At 32.5% G+C, this 14,444-nt stretch overlaps 1 protein-coding gene across 4 annotated transcripts in view; it reads right to left on the reverse strand.

Annotated features, from left to right (window-relative positions):
* LOC108563798 (carbonic anhydrase-related protein 10) overlaps positions 1–14,444 on the reverse strand; it is a 167,958-nt gene that overhangs the window by 128,938 nt on the left and 24,576 nt on the right. For all 4 annotated transcript variants that reach the window (XM_017922581.1, XM_017922579.1, XM_017922578.1 and 1 more), the window contains exon 2: positions 7,196–7,330. In XM_017922581.1, the coding sequence (XP_017778070.1) occupies positions 7,196–7,250 (55 nt within the window). In that variant the 5' untranslated portion in view covers positions 7,251–7,330. The remainder of the gene's footprint in view (positions 1–7,195; positions 7,331–14,444) is intronic.

Raw genomic sequence — 14,444 nt, forward strand, 5'->3', positions numbered from 1 at the left:
GCATGCAGGATTTAAAAAACAAAACGTAACGATATTTCCGGTTCTTTCTTGTACTTTTTCTCTCTATTTCCTGTTTCATTAAACTCTCTCTCTCTCTCTCAAGCTTTCTTTCCTCTAATGAAGGATCATATATGAATGTGTATGAGAAAGATAGAGAGAATTTGCTGCGAGGTTAAAGTTAGTGACCTAGCCTAGGTGGTTTCCTGTTGAAGGAAGGAAGCACTAAAGTTGGCCGCATTGAATTTTAACGTTCGCCTTTCGCTTGTTTTTTGCACAACCACCCTCAACCTCGCATATTTTTATTTCACTTCCGTGCATTTAATTTCGCCGCGAGCATTTTTTTTTCTCTTCTCGTTCCTTTCGCGATGCAGTTTATTGTTCGCCACGATTTGTTGTGATACGAATATATGCATATGAATAAATTTCGCCGCGCCGCACATCATTCAAATCGCGCGCTATATTCAAATTAACCGCACTTTTCTTTCATTTCTTTCCTTTTCTACTCTCTCTCACTCTCTCCTTTCTTTTGTTTTGCTACACGTGCTTCCTTCGCTGCGTTTCCGTACGCGCGCGAAACACCCGGAAACGGAAACGACGATGCGGAAAATTATGCTGCGAGAAGAGAACAAAAATAAAGTGAAAAGAAAACAAGTTCAGATTTCTCGGCGACAACCTCTTATGTGATGTTTTTTTCTTCTTCTTTAAATCGATGATTGCTGTTTCTGCTTTTTTTGCTTCTCCGTTGGTATTAGGTATGTAAACGGGCGTGTAAACTTTTAAGTGGCTGCCAACAATGCACGAATGTAGAAATATCGTTCAAGTGATGCGAAGATATGAATGTATTACGTAATGATAAAGGAGGGCGCGCGCGTCGAAGTTTGCGTAATGCGTTCGAAGTGGAGGTTCGTTCGAAGTTAAAAGTTGTCGATGGATTTCGATGCGAAGAATATTTATCACGTTGCCGAATAAAGTTTGCCGAGAAGCATCATCTGCATTCTATACTACCTATTTCGTATATCATACATTTTATGTTTTACAAACGTAATATTACTATAACATAAGTTGTTTAATTTAAAAATCTTTCACATTAATAACTTTTTCAAAATGACATAAAAATTACCGTAAAAAAACATAAATTATAAATGGCTCTTTTGTTGTGAAATTGTAGTTTTTAGTTCTTAGAGCTGCGTTGAATAGGCTGGAAAATTATTTTCACAAGTAAAAATAGCAATCACAATAATACGTGCGGCTCCCTAGATATATTTTTAACAGGCAATACCTTAAAAATGGCTCTTTTCTCAAAAAGGTGCCGACCTCTGGTATAGGTCACCATATAACCTATAAATTATATAGTTACAGGGTTTCTCAAACCTTTCCATCAACGGAATACTTCGTTTCACGGAACACCTTCTTTATTTTATAAGGTTAGTAAATCTGTAAAAATTTAAATAAGGAGAAAAAACATTAATTAATTAACTTAGTAATTATTTCATTACAGGTTTTCACGGAACACGTGAAAAAGTTAATTCGTGGAACACTGGTATCTGGGAAACGCTAGTATAGACTATGTAGATAATTTAAACAATATTTGAGAGCCACAAACTTTTGATATGGAAGAGCCAATGTTGTCTCCCTTAGAAAAATAAATAAAAATTATTCGAATGTTAATACTTGGACGGATGTAAAATAAATATAACTTTTGTATTTGTAAAATTTTATTTTATTTTTTAGATGAAAGTATAGTTTAATTGATTTTTTCTGATTTAAGAGTCGAAAGTAATATTATTCACACTTAAATATTCTTTCTAATGCATTTTTCATTACGGAACGCAACGAGTCTGGTTCCAAATTCGATATTTCTTCACGAATATTTTGCTTAAGCTGGTTTGCGATTTATTTTGGTAAACCCGTCCTTTTAGTAACCAACAAAGAAATCAGGCGTCGTTAAATCTGAAGAACGGGAGGCCAAGCGCAATATGTATATTTTTTAACATCGCCTTTTTTTTCAATATTCTTTAGGACCACATGTACCACAACTACCCCTAGTTTGGACTGTGTAATTTAAATAACTACAAAAGTAAATGATGCGCCATTTTCGGTGACATTTTCAATACCAACTTGACGAATCAAAATCGCTTTCTTTAAATATAGTTTTCGCTCACCTGCATCTTCCATTCACCTTTCTACTATCTTTTTTTCTTTTTCACTCAATTTCTTGGCATTTGACTTGAGGCGATACGAAGCGATACAGACTTTGTGTTGTTGATTTAGATGGCTTTATAGTATAAGCGACGACTAAAGGTGGCGGTCGGAGGGTGTGAAAAGAAGAAAAAAGGGAAACCCATTACAATCTATCACGTCGAGTGTCTCGCAGATAATGGCGGACATATACACACACACACTGTGGCTTCTTTTCAAATCGCATAATCATCGGAACGAGGCCGCATTAATCAAAGGAGATTTCACATCATCCCACCTCCATTTCCAACAACACCAACAAAAAAAATATATTCACATGACGTAAAAGTTAAAACAGAAAAAAAAACGTAACAAAGATGAGAAACATTACACCTTTGCTTTCTACGTTATATATACATTTTTTTTTTTTTGTTTCTTTAAGGTGCGGATAAAGTGAGCTATTCTTTAAGTTAATGGACAGATTTTCCGTCCGGAATTTCCAACAAAAACAATTTTACAACTAAACCTTTAACATTTGTTTCCGTTATCTTCGATTAACTCGGAGAATAGCTATTTATGTTACTAATAGAAATACTTGGAATTTGTTTAAAAAAATAAAGAAATTGATGTACAATTAAAATGGCTATAAGATATAGTTAATATAATAGATGATTCACGTATTTTTTGAAGTTCTTATGATTAATTTAAGGTAGATCTAAACTTATAAATAAAAGATAAATGTATAAACAAATGATCGTAAATTTGATTTTTTTTTTAAATATTTTGTTTTTTTTTTTATACGAAACTGTTGAGTCTAACATAACGCAGATAATACAGACCTCTGCTTGACAGCATTTAGTTCCGAAATATACAAAACTGAAAACGCATAACATTTTTTCTCTTTATACTAAACGTTTGATTTAAGAAAAACGCAAACTGAGAATAATGTTGAAATTTATTTATCTTCTCTATTTGTAATATCCATGTCAATCTAACCAATTAAAACATATATTAGTAGTCAAATAAAGCCAAAGAAAATGCCAAGATATAACTTAATAAGGGGAAAACCAAATATTCAATATTATACTACGTACAGGTTACTTTCCAGCGCAGTGGGAAGTGGACTAATTTATAATTATAGCCAAACCTGGAAAACTTGCCGAACAAATCAAGTATTCTACCAATATTATCAAAAGTATTCGAAAATATTATTTCTAACCGATTTCAATCTATAATAACGTCAAACTTATGGCAGACCATCAGTTTACTTTTGCATCTCGACAGAAGACTCAGCCTGAAAGACCACACTCAGAGTAAAACGGAGTAATTGGAAATAAAGTTTAGAAAACGTTACTGGCTATGAGGAAAAAGGTCAGAATTATCAGTGGAATATAAATTACTTATACGTATGGTATATGGTGCAGCCAGCAATCGAACATATAAATTATCCAAGGGTTCCAAACAAAGTGTCTAGAAAATATTATTAGTGCATCGTGGTTCATCATGAATAAACAAATACATGGAGATCTCCATATAGGTATGATCGACGATACAATACCAACGTTTAGTAGCAGATACAAAGATAGACTTTAATCACATACTAATGTTCTGGTTATTGGCATGTTTGATAATAGTGAAACAACAAATAGGCTTAAACGATGCAAACCACTAGATTTAGTATGTAGATTGAATTATTATTGTTCTTAATCATAATAATGGTAAATATACACTGGGAATATGTCTCCATTAATTAAATATTGTTATTGTTAATATTTTAATATAATATATATATATTATTTATTTGATGGTATTATCTGTATGTGCGAAGAATGGGCCCGGCGCATCCACCATAATAGTTGGGTAGAAGGGATTTAACCGATTTACACGATGACCATAAGGAGTTTTTGTAATTTTATTGGGAGCAAATAGAAAACGTTGATGAATGGCCGTGCCACGGATACGGAATTGGGTGAGGGAAGGAAGTGGCGGTTGGGGGGAAAAAAGAGAAGGAGGCGACGGCGGTTCCGGTGAAAGTAAATCGGATAAAGTGGAGAACGTTGATATAACAAATATAGTGCTAGGAAGCGGCAACTCTTCAGGGGTGGAGGGAGGATGCGAAGTGGAGGAGAGATGGAGAGATAGTGAGTATATATATATATGGAGTGTGTGGAGGTGGAGGAGGAGAAGAGTGGTATTGAATTGATGAGAGTAAATCACTGGTCTGTGTGGGGTCCGCCGTCGTTACATTACAAATGACCATCATCTATCTGTGTTCGTCTTCCGCTCGCCTCAACAAATTGTGGCCACGTCCATACACACACACACATACATACACATACACGCAAGAGAACACTCAAACTCTTACGCAATATCGGCGAAATATTGCAAATAGTGCCGAGTTACGGAACTTCCCTTCATTTGCATCTCAGGTTCTTCTCCGGCGTCGTTATTTCCGTAAAACGATACGCTCCATAACTAATTTAGTAAAACGAGACGCCGAATTGTCCTCCAGTTACATCTCCGAAGACGTGACTTCCTCGTATCGGTAGCTCCGTTACCAGACCTCGTGTCAATCAACAAACACACGTAAAACATCTTCCCTTGTTTTCTACCCCTTCCATCACATAAAATCAACCACAAATAAATATACAGCATATAAAATATATTCTAAAACTTTGATTAGCAAAAATATAAACGTTAATTTCATAATTCTTATATTACAACTGACTGTCCGAAAAATCTTGACCATTGTTTCTCATAATTTTCATATTCAACCTTTATTATGTTAAATTATGAACTGATATTTAGAAAAATTATATTCTAAAGCTTTGTTTTGTAAAACTATAAACATCAAGTTCAACTGATGTTTCGATCATTATTTTGAAAATTTAGAAACTGATATTGAGAAAAAAAAGATTCTAAAAATTTATTTTGCAATTTCAACTGATATTTCTCACAATTACATTTTCAATTATGATTTATGAAGTCAATAATGGCAGTATACAAATATGTTTAATAAAAGTTTAAATTGAAACTTATTTTTTATATTAACGCGTATCTCATAAATTCTGATTAGTCGTAATATATTAAATATATTTTTTTTTCATATTTTGAAACGTCAATTTCGAGCAGTAATTTTGACAGTAAACATATGTTTTGCGTTTTGATCGCAAATATGAACTTTGATTTTCGGCTATGTCTACGTGCTATCGTTTATTCTCTGTCCCCGAGGATAAATCCGTCACAATTTGCCGATGATTCATCGACGAGAGGCGGGAAACATACCGTCGATTCGTCAAAACTGTCAATATTTGAAACAATATGCAACATCCTACGCACATTAACCAAAAAGAAACAAAGTAATGTTGAAACTAGATTTCACTCAGATGTGTTTTCTTCATTTAATATTCGATATAAACGATCGATTGACAAAATTATATTTACTCAATAATCTTGGAAAATATTCATACATACATATATTTACATTACTTTAATTTTCATTGAAACTTTAACAATATTTTTCACTCATTGCAGTAACACTGTAGTTCGGTTTGAAAATTTTAAAACAAATTAAATTTTAATTTTACTAAATACAAATAAATTCCAAAGTTGATATAGAAAATTATAAGTCTACGATTAGTGACTTATTTGGTCATAAAATTGATTTGACAACACGAATTATTCATTTGACGTTTAAAATTTGAATGTTTGATGACTTTATTGTCATTTAAATCTGTCGCTTAAAAATTTGCAAAATCAAATGTTAAGATTGTAATTACTAGACACGTTATGATTGAAGTTTAAAATTTATTTGTTTTTATTATATTTTATTTTTGTTTAATTAATTTTATAAAACGAAGTTTGACGTTTCATTATTTGTTAGAAATTTTATTTATATACAAATAATTAAGAATATATTTCTTGTAATTATTATAGAAAAAAGAAGATTTCTACAAAGTTTCGAATTATTTTAATATATATTTTAAATTTGAATTTCACAATGGTAAATATATTTTTTTAATATGAAAAAAAACGTCGATTATGCGATTTTTTTAATATTATTTTAATATTTTGTGTGTATGTATGTTAAAACAACTCGTCTTTTTTTTTAATATATTCGCTTCCATTTCGTTCGTATTACGTTTTACGCCCTTTTTCCCCGGCACTGTTTGCTTATTTGAATGCCTTGCCCCATGTGGAAATGTAAAAAATTCATTTAGTATTTATTCGCAATAAAATATTTACTTGGCCTTCCGCACACGTCCGACGCTAAAGTTCTTTACTATAAATTCTCGGTGCCCGTCCCGATCCTCGTGTACGTACATGCACCTACATACGTACACTTACAAGCAAATACACACGTCCGTATAGCAGAAACTGTGACGGTGTGTGTCAAAAGCGTGATAAAAATTCAAACCGCGAATGGGGATTCTTCGCCCCAAAGACTAAGAGAGAGAGAGAGAGAAAAAAAAACAAGTTTTCCCGATAGGAGTGAGCACAAGAAAATTTACTAGTTTAAAGTGCGGCAGGAACGGAAGAAAGAAAAACATAGAGCGTCGGAAGCGTTTCCTCCTCGAGGGGACTTTGGGAAAAATTTTCCGAAATTTTTCGCGCGAACTTTTGATTAGGCCGCGATAATTAATTCAAGCTATAATTAACACTGCCAGAGTTTTTTAATAAAAAAATAAAACAAACGCACACAGGAAACGTGTAGTATATAGAAACAAGATTTGAAGTTCATTTATTCCAATTAAAAACTTTAACAGGTAGAACTTTTTTTTGTATCAAAAATTTTACATTTTCTCGTTATAAATAATTTATACACATTCTAAATTAAACTCAAAATTATAGAAATTTGTTATAAATAAATAAAAAAATATTAATATAAAATACTCAATTAGAAAATATATATTTTTATCTATATTAAATGAAATTAAAAGAATTATCCGAAATTATTAAGTTTTGTCTCGATTATGCAACTTTATTTACTTATAATAATTTGATTTTTGGTACTTACATGAAGTTTGCAGTAGGACGTGCAGGAACACCGCAAAAGCTGCGCACAGAAGCATGATGACACTTTTCTTTTTGATATAGTTGTTTTTACACTTGTCAACACTTAACACCTTCGACGAAAAGTCCCATAGTCAATCTGAAAAACATAAATAATAATAATCAGAACACAAATTAAGATTTTTATCGATATCTATGAAAAATTAACATTATTACATGTCACTAAATCCATGTAAAATTTCAAAGTGTTAATTATTTTTTATACACATTTACTTTATAAATATTATTACATTTTTTTTAGAAGAAAAACTATTATTTTTCATATATGATATATATACTATTGTACACATTGAATATTATTTTCATCAAACAAATATAATCGTAACAAAATGGGTCAGAATTCTTTTATGACATTTATACGTCATCCAATATAAATTTGTATTTTTCTAAATAAAAATATCAAATTGTTAATAGTATTTTATGGAATAATGTTTTGCGTTCGCTTGAATTCAAATTTTATAGTTAAAGCAAAATAGTTATTTTTTGTATCAATTCTATAATATTGCAAACATTGTTTCTTCTCTTTATATTGGGTTGTCCGGGAAGTTCGTGCCAATTTTTCACGAAACTTAAAAATATAACCTTTCACGCAATATAAACATTACATCCTTTCAGAATGTATTGAGTTTTTCATCAAAAAATCTTCTTTAGATAGACTAACAATTAACCGTTCTTGCATTTAATAGAATTTTGCAAAGACCCATGGTGAATACTATGGATGAACAAATGCAACTATTTTGCTGAGTATTAAAATAAATGTAAGGGCTGAAATTGTCATGATATATGTCCGTTAAATTTTACAAAACTCATATACCTTAACGGTTTATGTGAGCAAGCTTCAAAAACGTTAGAGAATTACGTTCCTAAATTTCATTTAGCAAAAGTAACTTCTCCATAACAGAATATATCTTACTTATTGCTTTAGTGGAATTTTTGTTTTACAGTAATAGAAAAGTATCAAAGTCTAAAATGTTTTCTTCCATCTTCACTAGGGTACTAAATCTATCAGTTTCATTTGATCCAAAACAAACTTTTTGCTAAATACGGTTGAAATCTCATTTTCTAGAATATATACAGAAGTTTAATGTTTTTCACAATTCTGATATATTTAGGAATCGCCATTGGTACTTAGTGAAAATTGGCATGAATTTTCCGAACACTAATTGATAGTAATTTAAATTATAATTTGTTTTTTTACTTCAGTTTTTAAATATAGATAAAATCAATGCACAATTCATAAAAACATGAAAAAAGTATACTTTAATTTTTGTCTGTGTACTTTCTTATACTATGTAATTTTCTAGAAAAAGTACTTTTTATTACGAATAGAAAAATCTGCAAATTACATTGTACTTTTTGCATCGTATAATGGACTTTATACGATTTACGACAACTTTTCTTGTTTTTTTTTTTGTTTGTTTCTGTGCATTTATTCTATAGCTATGCAGCAGTATTATTTAGTTATTAAGGTTAATGGTGTCGAATAAAAAGTGTGCGAGCAACTCAAAGTTGGGTGAAAGGTGTCGTTCCAACACGACGACCTAATAAACATTAAAAGTACCGATTTGGGGATAATTAAATGTTTTTTTGTTTACTTGTTTAATTTCTTGTTGTTGTTCGTTTTCGGTGGTCTTGCATAAACTTTTAACGAACGCAATTTGTTGTGTGTATTCGCGAACGATCCGTGTAATTGCATAAGAATGTAAATTGGACTGCGCTTGTTGTTGTTCGTAATGAGTGGGTAAGAGTGGATGAGAAGAGAACGCGCGTTTTGTGATTGATTGTAGGAAATTGGATATGATCGTGGTCTAATTACGGCGGGCTAATAAATCAATATTCCGTTTACGGTGGATGCGCCGAGTCCCAAACCTCCCTTTTGCACCCGTTCACCGATCTCCTACACATTCCATCCCCCCAATAAATCTCTCTACCCACAAACCCGGTCCTCTCGTCCCCCGCCCTCAATATTAATATTATCAAATCCGAGCTTATTAACTGATCGCGATCTCTCATAGCTCGCACGCAATCCACTTGTCTAAATCACCGTGTTTTCGTCTGTCTGCCGCTTAAATTTACGTCTTCAATTCGATTTTTTTCAGACCAATTTATGCACTAACCAGTCTTTATCACTCGATAAAAATACAAAATAATAAAGATTCTATAATATTAAAATGCAAATCAATAGATAATATTCTTAATTTAGTAATATTTTGTTTACATATTTGCTTAAATTAATATTTAAAAAATATAATTTCTATGAATCTAAATTTAACATGTAAGTATCACGGATGGATCAGAGTTTGTCCGATTTTAAAACAAAATTTGAAAACTTTTTTTTTATTATAAATGTTTATTTAAAAGAATTTATCAAAAAAAAAAAAAATTATTCAGTCAAATCTTAATATATTCATTTAGAATCTTCTAACGTTAAAGTCAGAAGATTTCAATTAGTATAAGGAAATTGAATTTATTGGAAGAATCATAAATCTTTAAAAAAATCTAATGCGAAAAATTTGTGAGAAATGATACTTCTACAAAAAATTCATTTAAAAAGTTTTGTCAAGATAAATTGATAATTTCAGTTCGATTCAGAACACGAAGCAACACAGACGTGATTATTGCAGACTAGTGATAAGTTGTTTATTTGTTTTTTGGCTTCGTTTGACGATTCGAGTGTGCGCTGTTTAATTGCAGTAGATACTTATGACCAGGGAGCGGGAACCAGAGGGAATTGATTCATCATCTTGCCTTTCGGAAGCCACGGGTTCCGGATTGGAGTAGGGAAAGCGGAAGCGAGGAAGACCTACGAAAGTATCCGTAACAAAATCGACTTCAACGTAAACCCAAGATGGCAGTTTTCAAAACGCCACAACCTGCTATTTCGGGCGATAAAAAGTATTTTGAGAATAAAAAATCTTTGAATGTTTTCAAGATAAACGTGCACGAGACGACAACGAGTTCGCAACTATTTAAACTGTGGTCAAGGGGGGCCGGCAACCGAAAAGATGTTATTCTGGAAACGAAGATAGGCTTCATATTGAAGTCAGACAACCCTAAGGCTGAGGACTGAGGACTATGCTGCATGGTTTTCCAAATGTCCGATGAGGCCAACAAAACCCATACCGGGTATACCTAACATCAAAATACGGACACTTAATAAAAAGACGAGTGAGGTACCTATTCAGGACAATAGAATACACAGATCGATAACAATACATGATCATATAGTTAACACTTACATTAAAAAATTAAATTGGTCAAAGAAAATCGCGCAGAGTTCAACTTTAACGTTGAAACTCATGTTTGTTTTTTGGAACATCTAATGTTCTAATATTCGATGTGGATGACCCCGAGCGGGATTTTCCTACAAATTAGAGGACTGCCGGTTCTTTCATTATGAAAGGGAGATAGCCTTTTGGTCGCATTGTGACTAATAAATATTATTATTATTTCACATAATTTAATATTTTTTGAGTGGAAAACTGATTATAAATTTGAAAAAATATATTTAATTCAGATTTTTCAACTTCATATCATCATATTTGTAAATGAATATTTTAAATCTTATAATTTTTTAAAATTAAAAAAAAAAACGAAATGTTTTCTCTTAAAAATATTTTTTTTAATAGTTACAAAAACAAAATTAATGAAAAAGCTTCAAATTTGAATAAAGCATATCTTAAAATTTTCTTATAACATAAATAAAAATGAATTTATTATATTTAACTATATTGTATATAAAAATTGAAAAAGTGTTAATGAAAAGGAAATTAAAATTAAGCTTTAAATAAATAAGTCGTTTATTTTGAAAGTATATAAGATAATTAAATTTAGAATTGGTAATAAGTCCATAGCGCTACATATAGCAATATATATTGCTGTAGAAGCTGACGCTGAAATAACCAAAGAACTAAATTTAAATCTAGAGGATTTTGATTAATAATAATTCAGCGGAAATGAGCAATAATGTATGGATGGAACTTGAGGACGGGCGAAATCAGATCTTGTAGAAGAGCAATTAATTGAACAACCCAAGCAATTTGGAACTGCAAATATTGGCATTTAAATATGATCCGAGATGGATCTCGAAGCTCAATACCCTAATCTTAAATGATCATATTGCATGCTACACTTTAATTTATGAAGCAAAGAAAAGGGCTGAAAGACAATTAACACTAGGAGAAAATGCAAGATTAGTGATGTAAGGTTGGCAAAAGTTCCACGACCAACACAGGTTTGTCCTTCTTTACGAATTTCGACGTCAACTCAAGCCTATGCATCATCCCTTGTGACTATTTCCAAGTGGTTTCAAAGATTTCAGACCGGACATTTTTCTGTGGAGGACAAACATAGTGAAGGCTGTCCAAAATCTTTGACCGATGATACAAATATTGACGAAGAAATGGTTTGAATACCATGGCTTTGTCGCAAATATTAAATTATCACTTTGGCTGCACGAAGAAATCCGCTCGAAGGGTTCCACGATTTTTAAATGACGACCAAATAAAGGCACGTGTTCGTTTTGCCGAATATTTCTTGTAAAATCTTGAAAATGGAGATTCTAGCACTTTTAGTAAAATCATAATAGGTGATAAATCTTGATTTTATAAGCAGCAGTTCATCCATACCGAACAAGGTGCAAAAATCAGCAACAAAAGTAGAGGGTAACTGCTAGTACGCAGTAACTTGTTTAACACAAGTTTTCAAAAATTTGTTGGGAAACCAGAAAAAATGAGGAACTTCGTCGCTACTTTTTACATCACGATCATACGCCCACTCGTCCTACTGAAATAACCAACCACTTTCTTGCGTTCTCTGGCATCAATGAAATTCGCCCAGCACTGATTCTACCGATCTAGCGCCTTGTGATTTCTGGCTTTTTCCAAAAATATGAATTAAAAAGTCTTTAGTTCCAATGAAGAGATCATTAATTAAATGTTGAAAAGCTTCAAAAAGTCGATTTTGAGGAATGTTTTGAAAGGTGGCTCTACTGACTTAAGAAATGTATTGAAATAAATGGAAATGACTCTATATTTAATGAAATTATGTTTAAATTAACTAAATTAACTAAAAAAAATACTGCGAAGAATAATTGAAGAATATAAAGCCTTTTTGGCGCTGTCAAAGGCGATCGTAAATTACTGCAGAAGTTATGACAATAAAACGTCGGACCGCCTGGAATAATTTCAATTTATCGCGGCGCGCCCATAAAATTTAAACAATGTCCGTGATTTATTTTTACTACTGCAAAAGGGGAATGGGGGGGGTGATGGGATGAGCGGGAGGGTGTACGAATTGAAAGAGGTTACGTGGACTGAGGGGATGGAGCGGGTACGGAACGAAGTTATTATTGCAAGCCACTTATTTATTATTCGTATGCATCCCCGACTACATCCGTCCCCCTCCACCCACTTATAAAACACCCGCATCCCTGCACCAGCCCCTACCAACCGCACAGAGTCTTCTCCGCTTTTTATTCCATCGGCAATTTGCATAACATCCGGAAACGGAAAATAAACACTCGACGTGGAGAACCACCGACTCCAATTAACATTATTTTTAATTAGGTGATAGGATTCAAAGAAACTCACCGTTCTCTATTCGCGCATTTTTATATATACGGTATAAATTGTACCTTAAAATAGTTTCGATTAATTGCGATAAAATAGTTTCATTTGAAAAATTTCGGTCCAAGCAAGATTAAAGCCGAGTTAGATTCCATTCTCGGAGACTCTGCTTCTTAATTTACAACAATAAAGTATTGGGTGGCAAACTTTAAACGAGGTCGTACGAGTTGGCAAGACGAACATCGCAGTAGATTTTAAGAAGATCGGTAAGAATGAATAGTGGGAAATAGTAGATTAGTGATATGAGGTTGGTAGAAATTTCACTACAAACAGCAATAAATTGTTTTGTCATTCTCTACGGATTTCTACGTCAACTCAAGCCTATGCAAAAATGTATATGGAGTGAAGACATCATCCCTTGTGCCTACTTACAAGTGATTTCAAAGATTTCAGACCGGACATTTGTCTGTGTATGACCAACCTCGTGAAAGTTGCCTGAAATCTCCGACCGATGATACAAATGTAGCCCTGATGAAGGCAAACATTGTCGAAGATTCAAGAGTGATACAAGAAATGGTAGTTGATAAACGGGACTTGAATACCATGACTTTGACTGCACAAAGAAATCCGTTCGGTTCCGGGATTTTTAAATGACGACCAAAAAAAGGCACGTGTTTGTTTTGCCAAATATTTCTTAGGAAAATTTTGTTAATGGAGATTCTAGCACTTTTAGTAAAATCGTAACAGGTAATGAATCTTGATTCTAAGTTTGACCTGGAAACCAAGCAACAGTCCATGGTATAGCAAGACAACAAAAAACAGCAACAAAAGTGATGATGTCGATTTACTCTACCAGGGTAAAAGTGGTAGCTGCTATCTCACTCGAAACTGGTCAGAGGGTAAATTTGTTGGGAAAACAGAAAAAAAAGGGGAACATCATCGCTACTTTTTACGTCATGACCATGCGCCCACTCACACTGCAGAAATAACCAGCACCTTATTCTACCAACCTAGAGCCTTGTGATTTCTGTCTGTTTCCGAAAATTAAAAAAAATTGAAGTAAAAAGTCTTCAGTTCTAATGAAGAGATCATTAATTAAAAGTTGAAAACCTGAAAAAAAGGTGGCTCTACTGACTTAAGGAATGTATTGAAATAAATGGAAATTATGTAGAGAAAATACAAAAGGATGAAAGTTTAATATGTCAAAATAACATTGTTTTTATTTAGTTTTTTTTTTCAGCCAACTTAACAAACTTTTGTTAGATCTCACGTATATAATCGAATGTTCCTGGAAATGTTAGATTTCTGATTGCAAATATCATGCAGGTTAAAGTGCTTGTTGTAACACAGCCTAATGAACGGTTTCCTACATCCAAAATAAAAAGGTGTTTTTGTCCAAGAAAGAGTAACAAGATAACAGCAAAGATTTGTGGCATTTAAAAATTGCACAGACAGTTTTGAGTTTATTGTAAAAAATTATAATTTGTTTTATTATTGAAGTATTTAATAAACGGGTCTTTGTTTGTAGTAGTTGTGGGTTAAATGTGCAACATCCACGGCAATAATTTTACTGTCAATATGACATGTGACGTGTCGATTAAATCGATTGTGTAATAATGGCAGTTT

The sequence above is a fragment of the Nicrophorus vespilloides genome, unplaced genomic scaffold, assembly GCF_001412225.1.
Source record: "Nicrophorus vespilloides isolate i.1.1-1 unplaced genomic scaffold, Nicve_v1.0, whole genome shotgun sequence".
In the NCBI taxonomy this organism is placed as follows: domain Eukaryota; kingdom Metazoa; phylum Arthropoda; class Insecta; order Coleoptera; family Silphidae; genus Nicrophorus; species Nicrophorus vespilloides.